The 24418-nt window shown below is 24.9% G+C and overlaps 1 protein-coding gene across 3 annotated transcripts; it reads right to left on the reverse strand.

The window, feature by feature from the left end:
• Positions 1-1756: 1756 nt before the first annotated feature.
• On the reverse strand, positions 1757-24165 carry LOC122500587 (ATP-binding cassette subfamily C member 4-like). 3 transcript variants are annotated; one of them, XM_043609586.1, is made up of 16 exons: positions 23924-24165; positions 13583-13797; positions 10989-11099; positions 10770-10904; positions 9885-10089; positions 9167-9389; positions 7905-8531; positions 7218-7714; positions 6855-7142; positions 6492-6718; positions 5837-6333; positions 5462-5692; positions 5024-5370; positions 4641-4886; positions 4242-4541; positions 1757-4158 (listed from the first exon to the last, which is right to left on the reverse strand). In XM_043609586.1, exons 2-16 carry the CDS (start codon positions 13654-13656, stop codon positions 4003-4005), a joined length of 4164 nt encoding a protein of 1387 aa, XP_043465521.1. In that variant the 5' UTR covers positions 13657-13797; positions 23924-24165; the 3' UTR covers positions 1757-4002. The 3 variants fall into 3 exon arrangements, with proteins under 3 accessions (XP_043465521.1, XP_043465522.1, XP_043465523.1); XM_043609587.1 differs by lacking the exon at positions 23924-24165 and adding an exon at positions 15275-15294; XM_043609588.1 differs by lacking the exons at positions 13583-13797; positions 23924-24165 and having other exon boundaries at positions 10859-10904; positions 10989-11100.
• Positions 24166-24418: the final 253 nt, after the last annotated feature.

Raw genomic sequence — 24418 nt, forward strand, 5'->3', positions numbered from 1 at the left:
AAACGAATTAATTAAATTAATTAATTTAATTAATTAAATTTGTACAAATTATTTTATAAAAGTCATATATTTAAAAAATTTCAAATTGTTCGGAATTTTAGAAGCATAAAAAAAATGAAAGTCTTTAGAAAAAATTTAGTTGAAAACAATATCGAGCAATTTTTTAAAGATACTTGAAATTTTAAAAAGATTTTATTAATAATAAAGATTTTTTTTCAGAGTTTTTTTCAATATTTTTGTTTCATTATTATTATTATTATTTTATAATCATAATTTTTGCAAAATTTTCTGTTTTATTAAAATATTTGAAATATTTTTTTTGTAATTACACATGTGCACTTGTTTTTATTGTCAATAGGCATTCTTGTTAAGAAATTATCTATTGATACGAGAACGAGAAGCCACAGGCGCGCTTTATTTTATCTAGTAATATAATAATTTATAACAATGTATAGTTAATAATAATAATAATGACACGTCCACAACGTTGATCAACGAAAAAAATTTATTTAATGCATTTAAGTATTGTTTTTAATTTAATATTTAATTGTACAATAATTATTATCAAAACATAAACATCTATCTTTTTTTCCCTAAATATGTTTGTGGCAATATTGCTGCGTAATCTTTAATTAATTTACTTACATAGTGAACAATTTTTTTCGTTATTAACGTTGTGGACTTCAAATTGGTCAATATTACACAATAATGACAGTATTCACGCAATCTTTACATTATTTTTGAAATTGTATTCTTTTATAGAATATAAATTAAATACTGAATTATAAATTACTGTCAAAATTTTTACGTACTATGAACTGATATATAAATTTAATGAAATAATATCCAAATATAAATATTATAATATCAATAAATTTCAGATACAACTTTTTAACTAAAAAGAGCGTGCAAGTAAATATTGTTATTACCTGATTGTTTCAAATAACGACTTCTTTTATTAACAAAAGGCACTGGAACTTTAATAAAGTAATTAAATTATTAGTTATTAGTCTTCAGAAATTTATATTTCTGAATTTTAAAATCCAATTTTCAGAATTTGAAATTAAAATTTTTTTCTAAATCAATCATTTTGAATACTTTTTACAATGTTTTTCGAAAAGTCAACTTTGTTAAAATACAAATAATTCAATTATTTATAAAACTTTCAACTATAACTTTTCATGGCTTTTTAAAAAGTTCTTTATAGGGTGAAAAAGGTAAATCAAGAGCAGTTTAAGATTTCCAGTATTTTCAAAGTTCACTAAAAACTAGAATTTTTATAATATAAAAAATAAGACACTGATCTGGGTATATCAAATAATTATAAATTTTGTTTACTCACAAAAGCACTAAAACATTGATAATACACTTCAAACTTGTTGAAGATTTGAAACAATTTATTTTGCTTTTAAAGTCATTTTTCCTTTATTTTTAATTTAGATATTATGTACAAAAATGTTTAAAATAACTAACAATGCTTAAAGTTTACATTTTTGTTACAGTGATTAGATAAAAAGTTACGGAGACACTGAAAACATTTTGTATAGCAATAAAAACAAACTTATTCCCCTCTATAGTAATTATTTTCAGTCACTTAGTAAAAATATAATTTTCAAGACAAAAAGTTCTTTTAATGATGAGAGATATTATTTCAAATAGTGGAAATAAGTTCAATTGAAAGTAAACAAAATTAATGTTATTTAGTACATTATTGAAAAATGTAATTAAAGTATATTTTTTGAATTAAAAGTGAAGGTTTTTAAACTAATTAATTTCTTTATTAGAAAGATTATTATAATTTCATACAATTTGAAACCACGCACATTAAGTCAGTTTCTTGCTAAGTCCTCTCAATAAAAAGAGTTATTTTTATAATCATACATTACTTTTTTGGTTCATTTTCACGAAAATTTACATCAAATAGAAATTTTATAACATTCATAACACCTTAATAATACTCTTCAAATTTAACACTTAATTATCGCATTATAAATATATAATGAATTTAGTATACAATAGATATTTAATCGAAATAAATTTATTAAATACAATTTATCTCTCTTAGTATATTTTTGGTCTCCAATAATTCATAATTAATTAAAAAATCATTAATTTGTTTATACTTATATAATTATGTACAAATTTCTAAACATCCGAGCACACGGTAAATCCTTAGGTATTAAAATAACACCAAAAAGGATTAAAATAATCCAATTTAGTGTTATTTTAATCCATTTTGGTGTTATTTTAACACCTAACAATTTACTCTCTAAAACTGAATCAGTGAAAATTTCACTTTTTTCGTAAGTGGACGAATTTCTCACTTATAAATAAGTTAAATTTTCACATATAATATGTTAAATTTATTTGTTACTCATCAATAAGTAAAATTTTTACATTTAATAAGTTAAATTGATTTTTCACTCATAAATAAGTGATTTTTTCACTTATTCGTTTGTCAGTGTCACTTGGCGTCATTGTTTCACATTGCGTCATTCTGAGCGTCTGTGCGTCGAAAAGTTTACCGGTTTTCGAATGAATAAATATACGTAATTATAAACATTTTTATATTAGTATAAGTATACTATTAAAAAAATATAAATTATTTGCACCTACAATTTAATTAAATGATAAGGATATTTCATCTGTAAATGTCTACGTATACACAGTTTTTCATGTCTCTATAAGTTTGAGGTTATATTTTATGCTTTCTTTAAAAAAACTTTTATTTTATACTTTTTGACTAGTAAATGTAACATTGTTAGCTCCACAGTTTCCATATTTTATATTATATGTTATATTGAAAAATTTATAAAGAGTTTACAGATATACAGTTTATTGTTTTGAAACAATATTGTCATTATTTGTGTTACAGGATTGCTAATTTTTCTACATAAAACAGTTCACTTATTTAAAAGTGAATCTTGCACTTATTTTATAAGTGAACTGTTTTTCACTCATGTAATGTGTGAATATTCACTAATTCAGAGAGGACGACTTATAACGTTTGAAATAAGTGAATATTCACTTTCAATAAGTGAATTTTCACTGATTCAGTTTTAGAGAGTACCGTGCAAGTAAAATAAGATAATAAAGAGTTGGGTACAAGAAAATGAAATGCAACATGTATTCAGCAACATAAAAAGATTGAAAGAATCAACACTACTCTTAGTATCGCAAATCACTTTTAAACCATTGTTTTTGTTATCTCACTTTTGCAAGTCATGTTTGTGCTTAGTATTTATGTCTCGAAATAAGAAATAAGACTACAAAGAACTTTGGAATCAAGAAGTAGAAATTTCACGAGCCTTCTTACTCTCGCTTTCAAAACGGTTCTTTGTAATTCTATTGTGATTGTTATATTTTTTTACAATTTTAAAATGGAAACATGAGATTCAGGTGCGTTCTAAAATTATAGTAAATGTTTCAAGTTTGAACACACGACTGCGACCTTCAGCACTGATTCTTTGGGTAAAAAAATTGTCTCAATTGACAAAACCGTTGTTCTTAAATTCTTGGCTAAATTAAATTTCATCTTATCTAAAAAATTTACTTAATTTTTAATAGTCTTGAACAGTTCTATAAGTATATCTATTTACAATTGGTATCTTTATTTTCATTCAAAACTCCAGCAATGCTGAAAGAAATTCTTAAAATGTATAAAATTTAACTAAAGAGTGTGATCCTTGAAATATAAAATTACTTCCGAATCGGAAGAAAATAACATAACCTTAACGGAAGAAGGTTATCACATTTGTTAAAAAATTATTTTTGACATTAGATAATTTTTCTACTAGAAAAGTATCTTAATTATTTTTTTTTGGTGAATTTTGCATGCTTTTTTAAAAACAGTTTCTCAACGTGTGGATTTCAATGAGAAACGCGAAACTTTTGTAAACTCTCGGTAAAAAAAAATAAATAAACATAATTTTTTCGATATCGACAAAGGCGCATTGTTGCAGATTAAATATTTTAAGCGTCAAATAATATTGCACGGCAGTATTAATTAGAATCTGATGGATTGTCCTCGTGTTTTGATAAGTATGCTCGTTCGGCAACTTTGCACAATTGATCGAACATAGCTCGTCCAGTTTCTCTAACTAAGGAGGTAAATTGTCCGTATTGGTTTTGCAGAAGAATGTGCGGATGATCGAATTCCTAAAATAAATATTCATATTTGAGTAAATTATTTTTGGTAATAGGCTTTTGGTAGGTTTTATGGAGAATTTTTATTTTCTTACCGCCATTCGTCCTCTGTCCATGACTAAAACTTTATCACTGTCCATGATAGTATTTAATCGATGAGCTACAGTGAGTACAGTGCAAGGAGCGAATTTAGTCCTTATGGTTCTTTGAATCAGAGCATCCGTCTGAGGATCCACGTTCGCTGTGGCTTCGTCCAGCATTAGAATACGATTGTTTCTTAGAATTGCTCTCGCGAGGCAAATCAGTTGCCGTTGCCCAACGCTGAAATTGCTTCCTCTGTCGGACACTCGACTGTCCAATCCGTTAACGGACGCAATCGCTTCTTTCAGTTCCACCTATTCATCATTTTTAAAAATCGCATAAAATTCAACTGAAAACTTAATTTCTCGAAAACCGAAAAAACCAAAAGTTAGAAAAGAAATTAGGTAAATTACCTCATCGAGAACTTCCCACAAGAGACTATCTGAAAATTCGTTAAAGGGATCTAAATTTCTTCTGATAGTTCCTGAAAATAGAACCGGATCTTGTGGAATGATGGAAATTTGTTGGCGAAGATCTTCCAAACAAACGGTTCCCGTGTCTATATTGTCGATTTCAATGACTCCGTCGATTTTCGCGAGACGGAAAAGAGCGGCGATTAGAGACGATTTTCCAGCGCCGGTTCTCCCAACAATTCCAACCTGAAGAATAGTTTTGGTTTTAGAAATACGTTTACTATGGAATAGTGTAAAAATTGTATCCGAAATTGTAAAATTGTAAATAACTGATTAAAGAAGTTTATAATTAAGATGAATCAATTACTAGATTAATAATCAACCTTTTCAGAAGGGTAAATGACGAGATTGAGGCCCTTCAAAACAGGAGGATCATAATCCGAATACTTTAAGTACATATTCCGGAATCTAATATAGCCTTTCGATGGCCAATTTCTCGGCGGCGTGACAAAGGATTCAATCTCAGTTTGTTTTTGTTTCTTCTTGGACACTACGCCTTTATCCCTCAAATTTGGTTCTGGAGTGAGTACGGCATATTCCAATACTCTTTCCACCGACATTAACTGATTCGACACTTCTGCACTTTGACGCATTCCCCATTGAATCATTCCCGTCATGGACATCACTTGAGTTATAGCCAGACCGACTTTTCCACCATTTTCAGCTGAAGCTAAAAGTTAAATCTGTTTTTAACATCTTAATTTTTTTCATCTCTATTCACTTGAAATTCAGTGTCACAAAAGTTTTGTCTTGATACTTACGATCACTGCTAATGAGAAAACTAAAAGTCACCAGAGTCGTGAAAATAAAAGTAAAAATGTCCAATGAGAATCCAAATGCTGAACTTGTCACAATAAACATAAACCACGATGAGGTGTGTAAATCTTGAAATTTGTCGAATTCATTTTTGAGAATTTCTTGAGCTCCTAAAGCTCTAATCGTTGTCAGTCCATTGAGAGTTGCGTTTAGATGAGTAAATACTGGTGAACGCGCTAAACAAAAAAATTATTCTTTACAGTTAAAATGCAGTACATAGAAAGAATTTAATCCTGACTTATTAATTCAATAATTAAAATATTATAGAAATAATAAAAATTCAGAATTTACGATTGAAAGATGCATAAAAAATTACTTACTCATTCCCTCGAGTCTTTTAACATTTTTACTCGTTTTGAGATAGACTTTTCGAATCCAGTAAAATATACTACCAAGTAGAACAATTGGAATGATATAGTAATAGTTAACGGTACAAGTGACGACCAGAGTTCCCATCATCATCATGATTATTTGTCCAGCATCCAAGAGGGCCTTTGGCAGTAATTCATCTATCGCTCCCATGTCCTTCGAAAATCTATTAAGTATCCGACCGCTAGGGTTTGTGTCAAAAAATCGCATTCCTGTTCTAATCAGAGCACTAAATACCATATCGTGCAATCGTTGACTCGCTCGCATACATAATGCGTAAAAAACAAACGATCTCGTAATACCAATCAAAAATATCGATGTCACTATTCCAATATATACATAAATGTAAACTTCCTGCGACCATGGTTGGACCTTAAAGAGACCCTCGTCTGTTTGATTTCGTGTTATGTTTGCCATTTCGTATAATTTCGATTCTTCCGCTGTTACTCTGAAAATGTAAATTTGTTAAATTGAGACAAATAACGAATCAAAACATTGCTTCGCAATAAATACGAAAATGTAAATTTGTTAAATTGAGACAAATAACGAATCAAAACATTGCTTCGCAATAAATACGAAAAAAATTGTTCGATTTTCTGGACTTACAGAAACGGAACGTAGAGGTCATTTAAACTGGCAGCAAATTGTGTCAGGACGAATAGAATAAATACTATAAAGGCAACAAATAAATTGGCTCCAGCTCTGAAATAGTTGAGGAATATTGAACCCTTTACAGTTCCTCTTGAAGTACCCTCAACCAATCCGTCTAAATTTTCGGCATCTTCTTCATCTTCTTCAATATCTGTATCACCACCTCCTTCTGGTGTTTTACTCTAAAGAAACAGAATTTTTAATGCTGTACTAGCAATTGAACAATTATACAATTGTTAAAATTGTAAAAGCAAGTAATGTTTTACAACTATAGCCATAATTGTGGCATTAATAGAAATGCCAGTGTAACAAACTTACCCTATTGCTCGAAGTAGAAAACTGTCGTCGCATCGTACTTCTTTCCATGAAGGAATCATCGGCATTTTCCGGATTAGTTTCCGCTGCAATGAGCGGCATGTACTCAGGATGATTTTGGAGGAGCTGCTGATAATTCTTGTAGAATTGCATCTTGCCCTGATCGAGAAGAATAATCGCGTCGACTCCTTTGATGTACTGAAGCTGATGAGTCGCCAGAATTCGAGTCTTTCCGGACAAATAGTGCTTCATGCACTCTTCGAACAAGTGCTTCCCCACGTGCGCGTCCACCTAGTTCCGAAAGTTTAGATTTTAGCAAAAAATTGACATTGGACACTGGATGAAAATTTGAAAAATGACAAGTACCGCGCTGAGAGGATCGTCGAACAGGTAGATGTCGGCCTGCCTGTAGACGGCCCTCGCCAGATTTATCCTGGCCTTCTGACCCCCGGACAGGGAGCTGCCTCTGTCTCCGACGATGGTTTGGTCCCCTTGGGGAAACTGCTTGAAGTCCCTGAGGAGGGCGCACGCCTTGACGACTCTCTGGTACCGCTGTCTGTCGTAGGGCTGGCCGAAGAGAATATTTTGCCTCACGGACGACCCGAAGACCCAGGATTCCTGACCTGCGTAACTCAAGCCTCCCTTGACTCTGATGCTTCCCTCCGTGAGTGCGATCTCTTTGAGGATTGCAGAGAGCAGGGAACTCTTGCCGGCTCCCACCATTCCGATGACCATGTACAGTTTTCCGGTCTCTATTTCCAGGTTAACCTTCTCCAGGGTATTTTCTGACTGGCCAGGCTCCCATTTTGCTGTTACATTGTCTAGTTTGATGGCCCAAGTCTCTGGCGGATCATCCATTACGCCTATTTTTTGTAACAAATTCTCTTTAATGATAAGTAATCACTATAGTCTTATATAGTAAAAATAAATGATTTTCCCTGACACAATTCTAGAAGTTTGTTATTTTACCAGTACTTTTGATAAAATATTCCTAATCTGTACCAACCCTGACTAAATTACTATACTTCTAGTAAAAAGAATTTGCCAAATTACCTTCAACACAGTTGGCAGTGTTTTTCAAAAGATCACTGGCAAGTACCAGCAATCCATTTTGACTACTCTTCAAATCTTCGGCAAGAACCTCGTCAATAAAGGGCAGATCAGGTTTGATTGAATTTCTCTTGTCAGCCTTCTTGTTGCTCGTACCATTCGCACTGTACGACTGATGCATATGAGGATTTACTTCTTGAAATTCTTCATACATTAAAAAGTACTGCAATCTTCGTACAGCCACCATGCACTCTGCAATTTCCGCAAAACCTCGAACGAACATACCAGACATTGTGTGTGCTAGAATAGCAAAATAGGACGAAAAGACAAAAACTTTGTCCGCTGTTAGTTGTTCCTTATACAACAGCATTGCTAGTAATGTCGAGAACAGAGCCATTCTAGTCGTGAAAATATTGAAAGTCATATAAATTCCCCGAATGTAAGAGCTTTTCGTGACTATCTTCAATTCCAATTTTCGGGCAATTTCCACCAAAGCGCAAAATGGTTTTTCCCAGGCGTACATTTTTATAACCTGAACCCCTGAGATTATTTCATCCATAAGTCGCACCCTCTCGTCCGTTTTGATTGCAGTCTGTAACCTGAATATTGATGAAAGTTTCCCAGTGTATGCTGAAAAAATATTAAAAATTAAACTTTTTTTTTCTTTGTTTCTGCAAGTAATGTTTTTGGTCTATAATATTTGCCTGTTCAGATAAGTTTTTAAGAAAAACAACTTTGCAGATAAAAGGCAAACACGTAAATCACTCTTCAAATAGAATCATAACTTGTTTGTAGAAAAAACAAATATTTGATCTTAAACCAGTTAGCATTTAGCAAATTACCTTATTTGCAGAATGATTTACTTCTTTTTAAAAATTGGTTCCAAGTTTCTTCAATTTGATTCATTTGTATTGCAAAATTAAAAATTGAATAAAGTTAACAGTTTTTTTTATAAATGCGAATAGAATTTTTTTCAGTAAAATCAATAGATAGAATATTTTTTTCTTATTTTGTAATCTGTAATTATTTGTCTTTGTTACAATTAACAATTACAAATTTTAGATCCTAATGTTTTCTTTAGTAAGAGTTAAATTTTTTAATTATATTTAATAGATAATTTTTAAACGAAATCTAATTAAAAAATTGAACATGGTTGAAGAAAATAATGGATCACTTTGTTGTTCTGTTATTTGGAATGTTAAAGAAATTAAAGAAGAGTATAAAGCTCATAAGAGAGGAGGTATTAGTGCAATAGTTAAAATTACATTGAATTGGTACGACGACAAAAACAGCAGCAATTCCAATAAGTCCAGCATATCCAGCTTGATAATATAAGAAATATGCTATAATTAAAGCTGAGAGAGGAGCTGACCACATATAATGGATAAAAATCGACACGAGATCAAATCTGTTGACATCGTTTGCGACTAAATTAACTATTTTCCCTGGAGCCGTTTCTCCCAGGGCAGTCTTACTAAGTTTCAAAGCCTACAAAATAATTAACTGAATAAGTTTATCTATGACATGAATTATGTGCAGGTATGACTTTTAAATTGGATTTTTCCATTTATTAATTATTTGAAACAAATAAATTATTAAAATAATGAATTATCAAAATTATAAATTATCGAAATTATAAATTATCAAAATTATAAATTATTAAAATTATAAATTATCAAAATTTAAAAAGTAATTAACGAGAAGATGAAAAGTAATTAATGTTAATTTCTTTAAAGTCGATCCGAGGCCTGAATTTTTTATGAAATTAAATATTTTAGATTAATTAATTAATTACTAGTGTTTTTAAATAAAAAATAAATTAGTTTGCAATTTTTATTGATTATATATAGTCACTAGTAGTGAGAATATTAAGAAAGAATATTTTTTTTTTTGTTCTATATTTTATGATAGATTTCAAAATACCAATTCAAGCAGAAATAATTGATTTAAGAATCATGTTATAATGACTAATGAGTTAAATACCTTTCTATAGACAAGTGAGCAAACAGCAACACGTATTCTGCCTCCGATATGGAAAGCACCATATATCGATTGATTTAAAGTAATCACATTTATAGCGGACGCTAGACTTATTCCTCCAGCAAAAATAAGTGCCGTTTGATATGGAACATCTGTATTTGGCTTAAAATATTGTAAAAAACCTCCTAAAAGTAGCGGAGTTCCCAATCTGTAATTTACATAAATAACGAACTCATTTTAATTGTCACGAAATGACAAGAAATATTCATAAAATTATTAGATCTGTACCTAATCATTTACTCTTATGTAATGATATATATACATTGTACATTCTGACACGGATTTAAATCAATTTTTAAGATTTTTTAAAAGTTTTTTGATGATAAGTTAATTTTTACGATGAAAATGGTTAATAATTATTAGAAAGTATTTTATAAAATTAATCAAGAGACCAAAAATGTAACTTTAGAAGAATCAGCCAAATATAAAAATTCTATTATTGAAAAATGAAAATTATTGTTACTTTATTTATATTATGTATAAAAACAGCACAAACTAGAGCTCTAGATTGACAAAATAATTTCTTGTGGCGCTGACACGAATATATTTGATATAATTCCCATGCAAATTTTGATGTGCCGGTATGTCAATCAAAAATAGATTTGTTCTCCAGAGAGATGAATCTCATAACCATAGAAGATGATTAGTCGCAGAAATTGCAAAAAAGTAAAATTCAGTTAAATAACTTTAAATAGAAATTACTTAATAAAAATTTATTTATTTATTATCTGGAGTACTTATTATTTTGACTTGTGAAAAAAGTTTTGAAAAATTAAAGTGCATAATTTTTAAGTATATAATATATATATGTATATAATTTTCACAAACCTTAAGACAAATTCATTAAATATCTGAAGTATACCAAGAAGAGAATATTCCCAGAGAAAAGTTCGAAATATTGTTTTCAATAAACTTACTTTCTTCTTGTGTTTCTTCGCATTTTCTACTTCTATTTTCCATCGTCTGAAAAAGAGGTGATGGATTAAATTTAAAAGTGACATTGTTTCTCAATTTATGAAAATAGTGTTTTACTAAAAAAATACTAACGCTTCGAGTCTGTCCCCAAGAACAGATGATTTGTCTTTTTTTAATGGGTCGAATAAATCCTCGGTCCCTAGTACTTTTGTGTATCCTGTTTTGAAAAGACGTACTGTCCAGCTAAAAATAGTTCATAAATTGTAAAATTGTATGAAAAAAGAATATTTTTTTTAATTAACAATTTTGAAATCTTTTTATAAAATTATGTTTGTATATATTTTTCGTACTTGTTTTATCTGAAATATATACAATTAAAAATAGATGCCTTATTCTGACTAAAAAAATGTGTCGTTTTGTCTTTTGTTATATGGACTATAATATTTACAGAATTGATTGTACAATTTCGAAACAATAGGGGTTACAATCGAGTGGTAGGAACATGTGGTAATTTCAATTGATTGTTATTTTAACCAATAGTAAATTTCTATTACAGCAATAATAATTAACTTATAACAATTATTTCAAATTTAAAAATCTATTAATTTTCCTCAAGTTCTAAAAAAATGTTATCATGAACGACATTTTTTATATCTTCTTGTAATTTGAGTTTTATTTTATTAATAATATATTTCATCATGTATTGAAAATTAAATGATAAAACTTATTACTATTATAAATTAATTAAATTAATTTAATTCAATTTTCTATATTATGTTTCATTGATCCTTTCATTTTTTCATTTTCATTTCATTCAAAATTTCAAATTAATAAAGAAGAAAATAAAAAAAGAATTAAAATAATTAATATTCATTTAATTATATTTTAGATGAAACAAGTAAAGAAAAAAAATTTTCGCATTCAAGTATATTTGAAAAAATTTCAATAATTTAAAAAATTCAAATCATTGCAAAAGAAAATTTACTAAAAAAAATTGCAAAATAATAAAACAAACAAATTAAAATATTCCAAAACGTAAAAATAATAATTTGTAAATTATTGTATAGAAAAACTAATTTTTATGAATTTTTGTAACTTTTAGTATATTTTGATTCTGAAAAAACTATCTTTGCATAAAGAATTTTATTAAAATTTTTTTAAATAATTGATTTTTTTCGAGAAATTTTATTTAAATTGTATTAAAGATAATTGAATTTCAACGAAATATTCTTTTATTACATATTTATTAAAATAATTTAATTTTTCGAAAGAAGCCAATTATTTTGAAAAATCCTAATAAAATACATTCGAGAAATTTTATTGAAATTCTATTGAAAATAATTGAATACTTTCAAAAAATGTTATTAAACATTTTTTTAAATGTAATTGAATTTTTTTGAGAAATTTTATTCAAATTTTATTGAAAATAATTGTATTCCTACGAAAAATTTTATTATTTATGAGAATAATTAAATTTGTACGAAGAATTTTATTACAACTTTTAAAAACAATAAAATTCTTGGCAAAAATCCTATTAAATTTGTATTGAAAATAATAGCATTCCTGTGAAAAATTTTACTTCATTTTTTGAGCACAATTTAATTCTTATAAAGAAAGTTAAAATTATTCTTAGAATAATTGAAATCTCTTATAAAGAATTTTATTAAAATTTTTAAAAATAATTGAATTCCTTCTAAGCATTTTACCATTTATAAATATAATTGAATTCTTTCGAATAATTTAATTGAAATCGAAAATAATTGAATTGCTTTATCAAATTTTGTTTAAATTTTTAAAATAATTGAATTCATTCCAGGAATTTAATTGAAATTGAAAATAATTGAAATTCAAGTCTAGAAATTAAAAATATTCAAGATAATTGAATTGTTTCATAGAATTTTATTAAAAATTAAAAAATAATTGAATTCTTTCGACAAATTTAATTGAAATTGTATTCAAATAATTTAATTTCTGCGAAGAATTGTTATAAAATTTTTGAAATAATTGAATTCTTTCGAAGAATTTAAAAGAAATTAAAAATAATTGAATTGTTTCGTAGAATTTTGTTATAATTAAAAAATAATTGAATTATTTCAAGGAATTTAATTGAAATTGAAAATAATTGAAATTCAAGTCAAGAAATGTAAATATTCAAGATAATTGAATTGTGTCATAGTATTTATTAAAGATTAAAAAATAATTGAATTCTTTCGACGAATTTAATTGAAATTTTATTCAAATAATTGAATTTTCGCAAAAAATTATAATAAAATTATTTAAAATAATTGAATTCTTTCGAAGAATTTAATTGAAATTGATAATAATTGAATTATTTCGTAGAATTTCGTTAAAATTTTGAAAAGTAATTGAATTTATTCGAGGAATTTAATTGTAATTGAAAATAATTGAAATCCAAGTCAAGAAATTGAAATATTCAAAATAATTGAATTGCTTCATAAAATTTTATTAAAAATTAAAAAATACTTAATTGAATTGTTTCCACGAATTTAATTGAAATTGTATTCAAATAATAGAATGTTTGCGAATAATTAGAATAAACATATTGTGCTGTTATTTTGTTTGGATTTACAATTTTAGTGTGATATTATATTGTTAAAAATAATTGAATTCTTTTGAAAAATTTAATAGAAATTGAATTACATTAAAAGTTGACTATTTCAAGAATTACCTTTACTAATTAATTTATTTATATTGTTTATACATACCACCATAATAAAACTGAAATGCAAGATGCTTTTTCCCTAGGATTTGGATTGACGTGTGTTTTTCTTGCATCCATCTTGTAAATTGTTCATTGGATTGATGCACTTTTTACTTCAATTAACAAATTAAATTTATATGAATAAATAATGAGAATGAGGAAAAAATTGATACTTTACAAATATTTATTCACATAAAAAACTAGTTTTTCACACAGCACCTGAAACAGAACAAAAATAAAATAATTATACTCTATTCATAAATCTCAATAAAACGACACAATTTCACAATAGCTGAATATTATTAAATCATGTTATCAAATATAGTTACGTAGAAAAGCAAATGAATAAATCCCAATTTTAACAAGAATGGTGCGGTACAAGTTTCGCCACAGTACGATAACACTCTTGTCTTAATTGCTTTATGAGTTACACTCTATCTTAAATTCAGAGCTTTTTCAACGATATTACGCTAAAAAGCAAAGTCTTCTTTGAAAAATTAATTTCATTAGTACAAATTAATACAATTTTTAAAAAATGCATTTTTTGGATGTTATACTTTTTGTTTTATTTAAAAAATTAGTAAACATAGTACAGTGTGTTTTGTTAAATTAAATTATAATTTTGTTAAATTTCTGTTTTGTTCAAAAAAATTAATATTGTTTTCTTTTAAAGAAAAAATTAATTTTAATTCGAAATTAAATAAGAGACTATTTTGACGTCTCTAAAATTCTGAACTTTTAAATGAACGAAATTTATTTATTTCTTCTTCAAATTCAACAATAATTTTCCCTCGCGTAACAAAAAAGTAATGTTTGGTTGTGGGTTTAGGAAAGGAATAACTTTGTAACAATAAATTAATATTTTAAAATATCTTAATTTATTACAATCAAACATTAAAAAACCAACACTGAATACATAAGAGGGGTTATTATTGTGTTTAAAAATACTTTTGAGTACGCGGACTGGAGTAATCATTGCCGAGATGTAGTGAGTCCGGCGATTACTCGTATTCTGACCAAAGTAATCCTAACAGAGCTGGTCCTAACCTAAGAGCAATGCAGTTGTCAGGTACATTTGGCAACATCTATTTTTGAAAATAATGTAAAATCTGGCAAGCATGGAATTTTTGGAAAAGGATGGTTGTGCAAAAAAAAGAGGTTTTTTTTGGTGCAGGTATAAAGATAGTGAGGGAGTGCAAGCGGTCGACCAGAGTTACCGTCATAAAACAATATAACCCTTGTTAGGTAGAATAATACACATGGCGGTTGTCCTTTTACTGCAAGGCAATCCTCCTAAATACAATAGAAGCAGATGTGCTAAATTTTGACAAAAAAATGGTTAAAACCTAAAATTTTCTCACTACCTGATACTAACTTCTTTTTGCTGTAGAAATAAGTTTTCACCTTCTCAGTGATCGTCAGTGATTCTAAGACGAAAGAAAAATAATTTTAAAATACGTTTGTTTATAAATTTAAAGATATTTACTCCGTAACAAGTAATAATTATTGTGAAATGTTACAATTTTATTAAATTTCGATGAATTTCAAAAATTAATAAACTTATAATGCAGGGTAATTATTAAAATTCTAATTTTTGTAAAAAATTAATATTGCTTTTTATAAAGTAAAAAATTAATTTTAATATGAAATTAAAATTACTTTACGCCTCATTTGCATGGATAAATGTTTTATTTACCTGATTTAACATAAAGTATCCTTAATGCATTACACAATTATTTGATACTTTTGTCTTTATAACTACTGTCTGACATTGATTAAATCATTCACAACAACTAATCATCACTCGATATATTTATCAGATAAAAAATTGCAATAAATGTGAAATAGTGATAAGAATCATTGTCATCACTTTCATCTTTTTCTTTTATCAAAATGCATTATTTATAGCTATTTTACCATGAAAAGAAAAAATTTTTAATTTATAATCAAGAAAATACATTTTTCTTGAATACATTATTTTTTTGAAATCACATAAACACACGTGTTGTTGAATTTAGAAGATTAAGAGAGTGAATTTTGAAATTTGAATTTCTGACAAATACAATACGTGATTAGAGTTTAAGTAAGGCAGGCTTATTTTTAATTGAATCTTAACATGTAATTTCTCAAGAGATACTTTGCGCCAGTCATCTAAAATGATTCAGCGTTTTCTTTATCTGATTAGATTCAAATAAATCATGATATTCGTTTGAATACGTTTATTGCATGTATATATATATATATATTGTTAGAAGTACTTTAAATAATCTATAAAAGTGCATGTGCATCTTTGTTGCATATTTGCATCAAATATTTCTATCTTTTGGAATTAAATTTGTCTCCAGTAAAAGTTTTCTTATTTGAAAATGCAACTTGAAATAATTTATCGCTTGTCTTAAAATTAGATCTTGACATTATTTATGAGCATTCGAAACAAATTCCTTGTTGTAGTAATTTATTCACACTTCGCTTGAGTGAGTGAGTCAATAGCATTGAGTTTACAATTTTCTTTTTATAAAAAAATAAATATTTTTTAATAATTTTTATTTTTAGTAATACAACTATTTATCCAGTTACATTATTTTATTGGGTATCTAAAAATAACGGTAGATAAACAACTAAAGATAGTAGACGTCAATGCTGAAAAAGCAATCATGTGCATACATTTTGGTATTTTAATTACAATTATTATTAATACTAATAATTTATAATTCAAAATTTTATAATTAATCGAACTTAATTTCAGTCAAATTTAATTATTACATGTATTATTGTTACATCAAAAGATATGTTTTGTTTAGTCAAAATCAAAAATTTAGTTCAAATGATTTAATACTTTTCTCGAGAGAAAAATTTATTAAATGAACCACAAATTTTTTTGAATCAAATAAATATTTATTTAGGTTAAACAAACACTTCAAATTATCTGATATTTAGGTCTTTACAACAAAATGTGGAGTATTTAATTCGAATATATAATTTTTCCCTGCGAGTGATAAATGTATTAACGAGAAATTCTCGAAATAATTATTTTGCGGAAGTTGGCCATTTTTTTACTATTATATTTTTTTATGATACCTTCGTACTCATGTACCGGTTTACAAAACATTATCTGATTTGGCTATTGTTATAAAACAATTGTAGAAAATCATTATTGTATATATGGTGTGCTTGTCACTTTTTAAAATTTTATTACAATATTTATAAGTATTATTTACAAATATATTACGATGTTATTTTGTTTGGATTTGTAATTTTAGTGAGATCTTATTTTGTTTTTTGAAAAAATCCATTCATATAATTTTGTAATTATTTATTAGCTTTTGCCCGTTATTTACAAATGTTACACATTTCGAAATAGTATAAAAGTACAAATATAATTTTTCAATTAACTTGGAAAATTAAAAATGAATGTGATACAAAAATAATAAATAAATGAAAAATATGAAAAATAAAAAAAACTTTTAAAATTTTTAATTTAAAAATAAAAAATATATTAGTGTCATAATTATTATTATTGTTTATTATACACATTTCGTTGTTATAATAATTATTATTAATTATAAATAACGTGAAAAATAAAAGAATCATAAATTTAAAAAGTATTAAAGAAAGAATTTGATATCAAATTCTTCTTCAATTGAAGTCGCAAAAGTTATAAAGTGAAACATTAGCCAAAGAATTTTGTAAATATCAACCTCCATTGCAGTGTATTTATTTATTGAATGATAAAAATATTATCGCGTGTTTTTAAAAATTCCAACTAAGACTACCGAAGAATGTTCATTTTAGTATTGCTATCAAATCTAATTTATAATTAGCACAAATAATTAAATCCGCAACTTGAAAATTTTTAATTAATTTGATTTATCTTTTTCTCCTTGGTGACGTTATTTTCCTTTTTCTAATACCTTTTTTTCCTTTTTTTATATACTTATTCTTTTGAATCCATCAGCAGGAAATAAAAAAAAATTATAAAGCGGAGTTAATATAAAGTTAGTAGAAAATAAAAAAGCGTTTTAATTTTACCAAAAATTTTGAATTTCTATTTAAATTAAATTTTTTTTCTTATTTACATATTTTCCAAAAATTACCAGAGTTAAATTAGAAATTACATAAATAAATTGTCAATTTATATAAATTGTCAAAACTTTTCTAAATTAACAAACAAAATTATTCAAAATTCAGATTTGAATGAAATATTAAAAGAAAAATTTTATAAAAAAATTAAAATGAACGACAATTTTTTTTATATTTCGAATCTTTAGGCACATAATAGTTAAATAATAACAATTTTATAGCGAGGAATAATAAATAATAGTTTATAACAACAAATAAATAATAATTTTTAACAACAAATAAATAATAATTTTTAACAACGAATAATAAATAAAATAATTTATAACAATAGATGATAAATTATAATTATATATTTATAACAATAGGGAATAAATTTTTATTATTTTATATAACAACAATAAGTAATAAATAACAGTATTTGTAAAATAATGAAACGCAAAAATTACAAATTGTCACTTACGCGCCATTGCTCTTATCTTTTAAACAATTTATATCACTTATTAATCAAACTATAAACGTTTATCAATCATTAAATGGAAAATTAAACTGAAATCAGACATGTGCGCAAGCCTTAAATAATTAGAACATTTAAAAACAAGAATTTGAAGTACACATTACTTTTATACGAAAATATTTCACCTTAAAATCGTTAAAAACTATTTATATTCTTCAATTAATATAAAGTGACACAATTCTAAGTGCTAATGAACTTGTGTGTGAAATTTTGATAATAATCGTCATTCACTATTATTCAGTTGAATTTTAATTCTTTGTCAAAATTACATAACAAAATAAATTAAGAAAAACATTAATTTAAAAAAGAGGTAAAATGAAAATTAATTTAAGGTTATGTTTCTATACTACTTTTTCCTAAATTAAAAGTTTTTTTTAATTATATTTAAATCTGAAACTAGTTTTATTGAATATTTTGGATGTGACGAAGAGTTTAACGTCAATAATTCGTAATTGTTATTATTTTTCTTTTTGTATTTTTACTCCAAAAATTATAAACATAACCTAAAAATGTTTGCTTCTTAAGTATGCTTCTTGAGAGCGCGACATTTTATTTTCTTTCTTATTTATTTGTACATTTTATTATAAATTATTCTTAAATATTTCTTTTTAAAAATTACTGTAATTATTATTTTAAATAAATTACAAAACTACAAAAAAGTAATTATAAAATTTTTTTTTTTTAACTCTCTAAATATGAATTAGTTAAAAGTAACTAATTTCGTAGTAAAAGTTAGTCACTGATTGCAATAGTATTAATTCTACTAATTATTAATTAAATAGTAGTCGAAAATAAAAGAAAAGAGTAAAAAAAGATCAATATAAATAGTAAATTTGAATAGACATAAATATTAAATAAAATACAGAGAATATTATAAATATATTATACTTTTTTTTTAAACAATGCAAATTTTAAAGAAGTAAAAATTATCGTCGTTCGAAACTTTAGGAACATTATGAAAATTAATTAAGTAGATTAAATATAAATATTAAATATTAAATTTGATTAAACATAAATATTAAATTAAATTAAATATTAAATTTGTAAAATTGTAATAATTAGTGGAATTTTCATCATAATAGCAAAATGTATGTAAACATGTCGTCAAGTATCTTCTTCCTTTTGAATTTTTTTCTTTAGATTTATTAACTTCATTGTACAATTTCCTATTAAGAGTTTTAACAAAAAAACAATAATTTTCAAATACATTTGAAAAATTTTCCTTACATAATACCACACAATGAAAAATATTTCTTTTTTTTTAATAATTCTTTTTTCTCTATTCATTATAATTGATTTCATCTTAAAAATTACAAAAAAAACGTTGAGAATGAAATAAATTCTTTTTCTGACTGAAAACAGTTATACTAATTTTATATTCAGACATTCAAATGCAAAGTCATTGAACTTGAAAGTATATATAGAATGAATTATATGCTACAATAACCAATTGCAGTTTAAGTAAATAAATATAATATCGAAGCGCATATTGAATGAGTTTATTTCCATATATAAAAGCTATTAATAGAATTCATTATCATAATATGTATAAGGAACTGTAACATAGAAAATGTGATGTTCTACGGAAAATATTTATGGCTTTTCAAAAATTCCATGTAGTCTTGAATTTTATTTCTTCAATTAAATAACATTACGCAGTTCAAGGATATCGTTTAACGATGACTTGCGTGTTATGAATTTATAAACATGTGAGAAAATGATTATACACACGAGATTTTTAATCTTCTAATATTTCATCTTATTTTGCTGTAATTTTTTATATTTTTAACGAAGTTTTAAGAAAATGCAGTTTTCAGTTTAAAATTTAAAGAGAAGATAGAAATCAAAGTTCTTTTTCAATATGAGTCGGATTTTTCGGTAAATTTTTACTAATTTGAAATATTTTTCTCTTTTTCAGTCAAATTATGTAATTTGAGGCTTTTTGTTGAGCTGCGTAATTTTAAGAGTAGAGGAAGCAACGTTTTAAATAAAGGCATAAAATATTTTTTTATTAAAAGAAATTTGTTTTGAAACAAGACCTTCTCATTTCCGTTGAAAATGTAAAATTTTAAAAAATTGTCAAAAAGCAAGAAAGAAAATTGATAAAATGTAAACATAAATTAATAATTCTCCATGCGCTATCATCAGGAAGTAATAAATCTCAACGTGATTTTCCATTCAACAAAAAGGCTTGTGACAAATATTAGAGAACAAAGTCTAAATAACACAAAAGTACAAAGTATTTGTTACTTACAAAATAATGCAATTCTCTAAAATTCAATTTTATAAAATTTTAATTATATTTTCTGCAATATAATTAAAATTTTATAAAATTATAATATTTTATAAATTTTATAAAATTTTTACGTAAGAAAATTTTTTCTCCTAATCTCGCAATTATTTCTATATTTAAACATTAATGAGATTGAGAGTGTCATCAAAAGAAGAAAAAATAAACAAAGAAATGAAAAAAAAATTCGAAAAAAGTATCCTTGAAATAATTATTCATTTGAGATTCGTTTCTATAGACCATATTCACATCTGGGAAAATTGAGAAAATACAATAAGCCTGTTTTATATTTCCGGTAGTTTTATATGTATAGCGAGGCTCCTTCTGCAATCTAATCCTCGCTTACACATGAATTGTCAAAGATAAAAGTACAAGTCATGAAAAGATTATCTAAATACTTTTTATAAAGTATGAAAATTCCTTAACTTTGTAAATTTTGCTTGTAATGCTGTAATTTGTTTTTTATTTTTTGCAAATTTTGATAAAATTGTGAATAATGAATAATGTACTTAAAACTTAACGCAAGGATAATTTTAATTTATAAACTTTTTATTCCCAAGAAAAAACAAATTTTTTATTTTATTTTTTTTATTTTTATAACATTATAATTATAAATAATTAACGTGCATAAAACTTTACACAAGAATCGTTATTTTATTTTAAAAACTTTTTATTTATTTAAACAAAAATTTAAACAAATTTAAAAAAAAATTTTAACAAAAATGAAATAAATATATAAATAAATTAATTACATTAATTTAAATAAATAACTATGAAAAATTCTGAACGTTCAAATGAATGAAGTATTTTTTCAATGAGAATATTTTCAAAATTGTCGACTTTTTATTCATTGAAATTCGAAACAAAAAATAAAAAATATTTATTTACATAAATAAATAAATTAATTTAAATAAATAACTGCAAAAAATTCTGAATGTGCAAATGAACAAAGTGCATTTTTCTTGGTAAATATTATTCAAAATTATTATTGACTGAGATCAAAACCAAAATGTAGGTATATTAAAAATTTTGAAAGTTTAAATTATTTTTTAATACGTGACCGAATATTATTTTTTTCAAATATTTGAATTTGAAAAAGAAACAAAAAAATTTCGTTCATTTCAATATCAAAAATTTTAAAAACCGAATATTTACTTAAAACCAACAATTAGTTATTTTTTACTAACAATTAGTTATTTTCTACTAACAAGAAGAATTAGTTATTTTTTAATAACAATTAGTTATTTTCTACTAACAAGAAGAATTAGTTATTTTTTAATAACAATTAGTTATTTTTTACTAACAATTAATTATTTTTTACTAACATTTAGTTATTTTTTAACAACAATTAGTTATTTTCTATACTAATAAATAATTATTTACAATTTAGAGAGAAATGTTTCTATAAACAAAAAATAAAATTTTTTAAAGAAATTTCAAAACTGAAAAAGTTGAAATTAATAAAATTAATCTTTACCAATTTAATGCAATGGTAAAGATTTAATTAATTTATTTTTACTATTTTACCAAATTTGCCTTTTTTATTTATTCTTTACTAATTTTTTTGTTTTTATTTTATTTAGGTACTAATTTTATTAATTTAATAGTAAAAAATTTCTAATTTGTTGTAAAATATTTATCATTTCCAAGAATAAAACTTTATTTTCTTAATTAAAAGATATTTTACTATGAAATTATAGTAGTTTTTTATTAAAAATTAGTAAAAATTTTACTATTGAATTGGTAAACGAATACGTACTCTTTAATTAGAAAAAAAATATTATTTCAAATTTAGAGAGTAATGTTTCTATAACTAAAAAAATAAGAAAAGTTTTTTAAAAAATATAAAAATGTAGAAAGTAAAAAGTAAAAATTTATTAATAAAAGTATTAAAGTAAATAAAATTAATGAGTAAACATTAATAATATCAAAAAGCTAAAAGAAATAAAATTAATGAGTAAAAATTAATAAAATCAAAAAGTTAAAATATAAAAAAGTATAAAAATTAAAAATTAATAAAATTATTAAAATAAATAAAATTAATGAGTAAAAATTGATAATATAAAAAAAGTTAAAAGAAATAAAATTAAAAAGTAAAAATTAAAAAAATTTATAAAACAAATATAATTATAAAACTATTGTTATAATCTAATCATCTCTGTTTTATAATCATAGAATTAAAAACAATGTTTCAAAAGCTTTTTCCAATTTTCATTTTCCCTCAAGTGGATGGAAAATTTTCCAATAACTAAAAGCTTCAATATTCTTGATAATAATTTATCAATCAAAAGCATTAGGAATTATTGAAGTGAAATAGCTTAGTTTAGAGACATTTAGCTAACCTTTAGTATTAGAATCATGGGTTAATTGATTCACATGCACGTGTTCTGTATACAACAGTTTTTATAGAAGCTCGGAATTAATTTATGAAAACTGTATGTTCCATACTCTTTAATTAAATTTACAGCCATTCGAGAACCGAGAAGTTACATTTTATTTAACCTCCCACATTTTTAGTGTAATTAACGTGGAACTTTGTTTAAAAAAAGAATATTGAAATCTCTTAAACATAAATGGTATTCCCCAATTTCACAAGTGTCAATTTCTATAATTGTGTTAAAGTGGAACAAAAAATTAATTAAATAGTAATGTACAGTAAAGTTAAATCATCATTAAATTATATCATACATATATCGTAATTGTCATAAATTAAATTCAAATTATAAATCCTATTTAGGTTTGTAAATCGATTTGCATTATTAAATATACGGCCGTTAAAGTAATTAAAAATGGTGATTAAAATCAATTAATGAAAAGTGAATTAATAAATAGCAGATAAATATTTATAGAAGGAGAAAAAGTTTATGAAGTGTTTGCAATTTTTTAAAATTGCTCGTATGCTATAAAATAGAGTGGAAAAATGAGACTTTTGCTGAAACTACTGTTATTACAAAAGGAACAGAAACTGTTATCTAAATATTGTTATCAAGAATATAATTACAATTGTGTAACTTAATATACAAATTTTTATTTATTTTTCTTTAAATAGAAATCGATTTTTCGTCTAGTTATTACAATTTTCTAATTTATTGCTTTTTCATTTAACTTTTTGTTTCTTTTTAGAAAAAAACAATTGTTTTATAGCTATAATGCATAACATTTTCTTCAATACAAATGTAAAATAAATTCTACGAGTGAATTCTGAATTTTAATTTAAACAATTGATTTTGCGATATTTATAATATTAAAATTTATTACGTAGAATATAAAATAAAAATTTATTATGAAGAATATCAAATATAAATATTAATAAATATTAATAAATATTGAATATAAACATTCAACTAACAAAATAGCAGTTATGCAAACTTAGTCACCTTGAAAATTTTCGACCACGTGAGACCACGTGCATGTGAACAAAATGTCAAAAATGATTTTTTTATTAATTAAAATAGTTTTACCTGTTTCTTTTTTTTCTGCACCAAATAAACTATAAATTCTTATTGCACTCACAAGGACACTAGAACTTTGATAAAAACACTTAATTGCAACTTATTGGCGAATTGCATTCTACAACTTTTCTTTAAAAACCATTTTTCTTGAATTTTTCATTTAGAAATTTGAAATAAATAGATAAAATAACGATTAGCGCCTAGCAGTAAAGAGTCATCTGGTCCAAACTTATTAAGGCACTGAATGAAGATGAAAATACACTTGTTTCTCATGAAAACGGATAGCGGTATCTAGTCCCCTTCCACTTTTAAATAATCAGAGCTGCATTAACTCAAAATTGTGCCCTAAGCTAATAAATAATTTATATTGACATTAAGGAAAAAGAATTTTTTCCAAAAAGGATTATTTCATTATTTTTCTACTGAAATGAAATAAAAAAATAATAATATAGAAAATATATTTTGTGTATTTCAATCGAAGGGGAATTTATTCATTATTCCAGA

Source organism: Leptopilina heterotoma, unplaced genomic scaffold (assembly GCF_015476425.1).
Source record: "Leptopilina heterotoma isolate Lh14 unplaced genomic scaffold, ASM1547642v1 Lhet_19, whole genome shotgun sequence".
NCBI classification, from domain to species: domain Eukaryota; kingdom Metazoa; phylum Arthropoda; class Insecta; order Hymenoptera; family Figitidae; genus Leptopilina; species Leptopilina heterotoma.

Coding starts and splice junctions, on each gene's coding strand:
- LOC122500587 (XM_043609586.1), bottom strand. CDS start 13,656: ATGGATGCAAGAAAAACACACGTCAATCCAAATCCTAGGGAAAAAGCA. Junction 11,100..13,582: donor ATTTCAGTTTTATTATGGTG/GTATGTATAAAC, acceptor AACTATTTTTAG/CTGGACAGTACGTCTTTTCA. Junction 8,532..9,166: donor TGTCGTCGTACCAATTCAAT/GTAATTTTAACT, acceptor ATATTTTTTCAG/CATACACTGGGAAACTTTCA.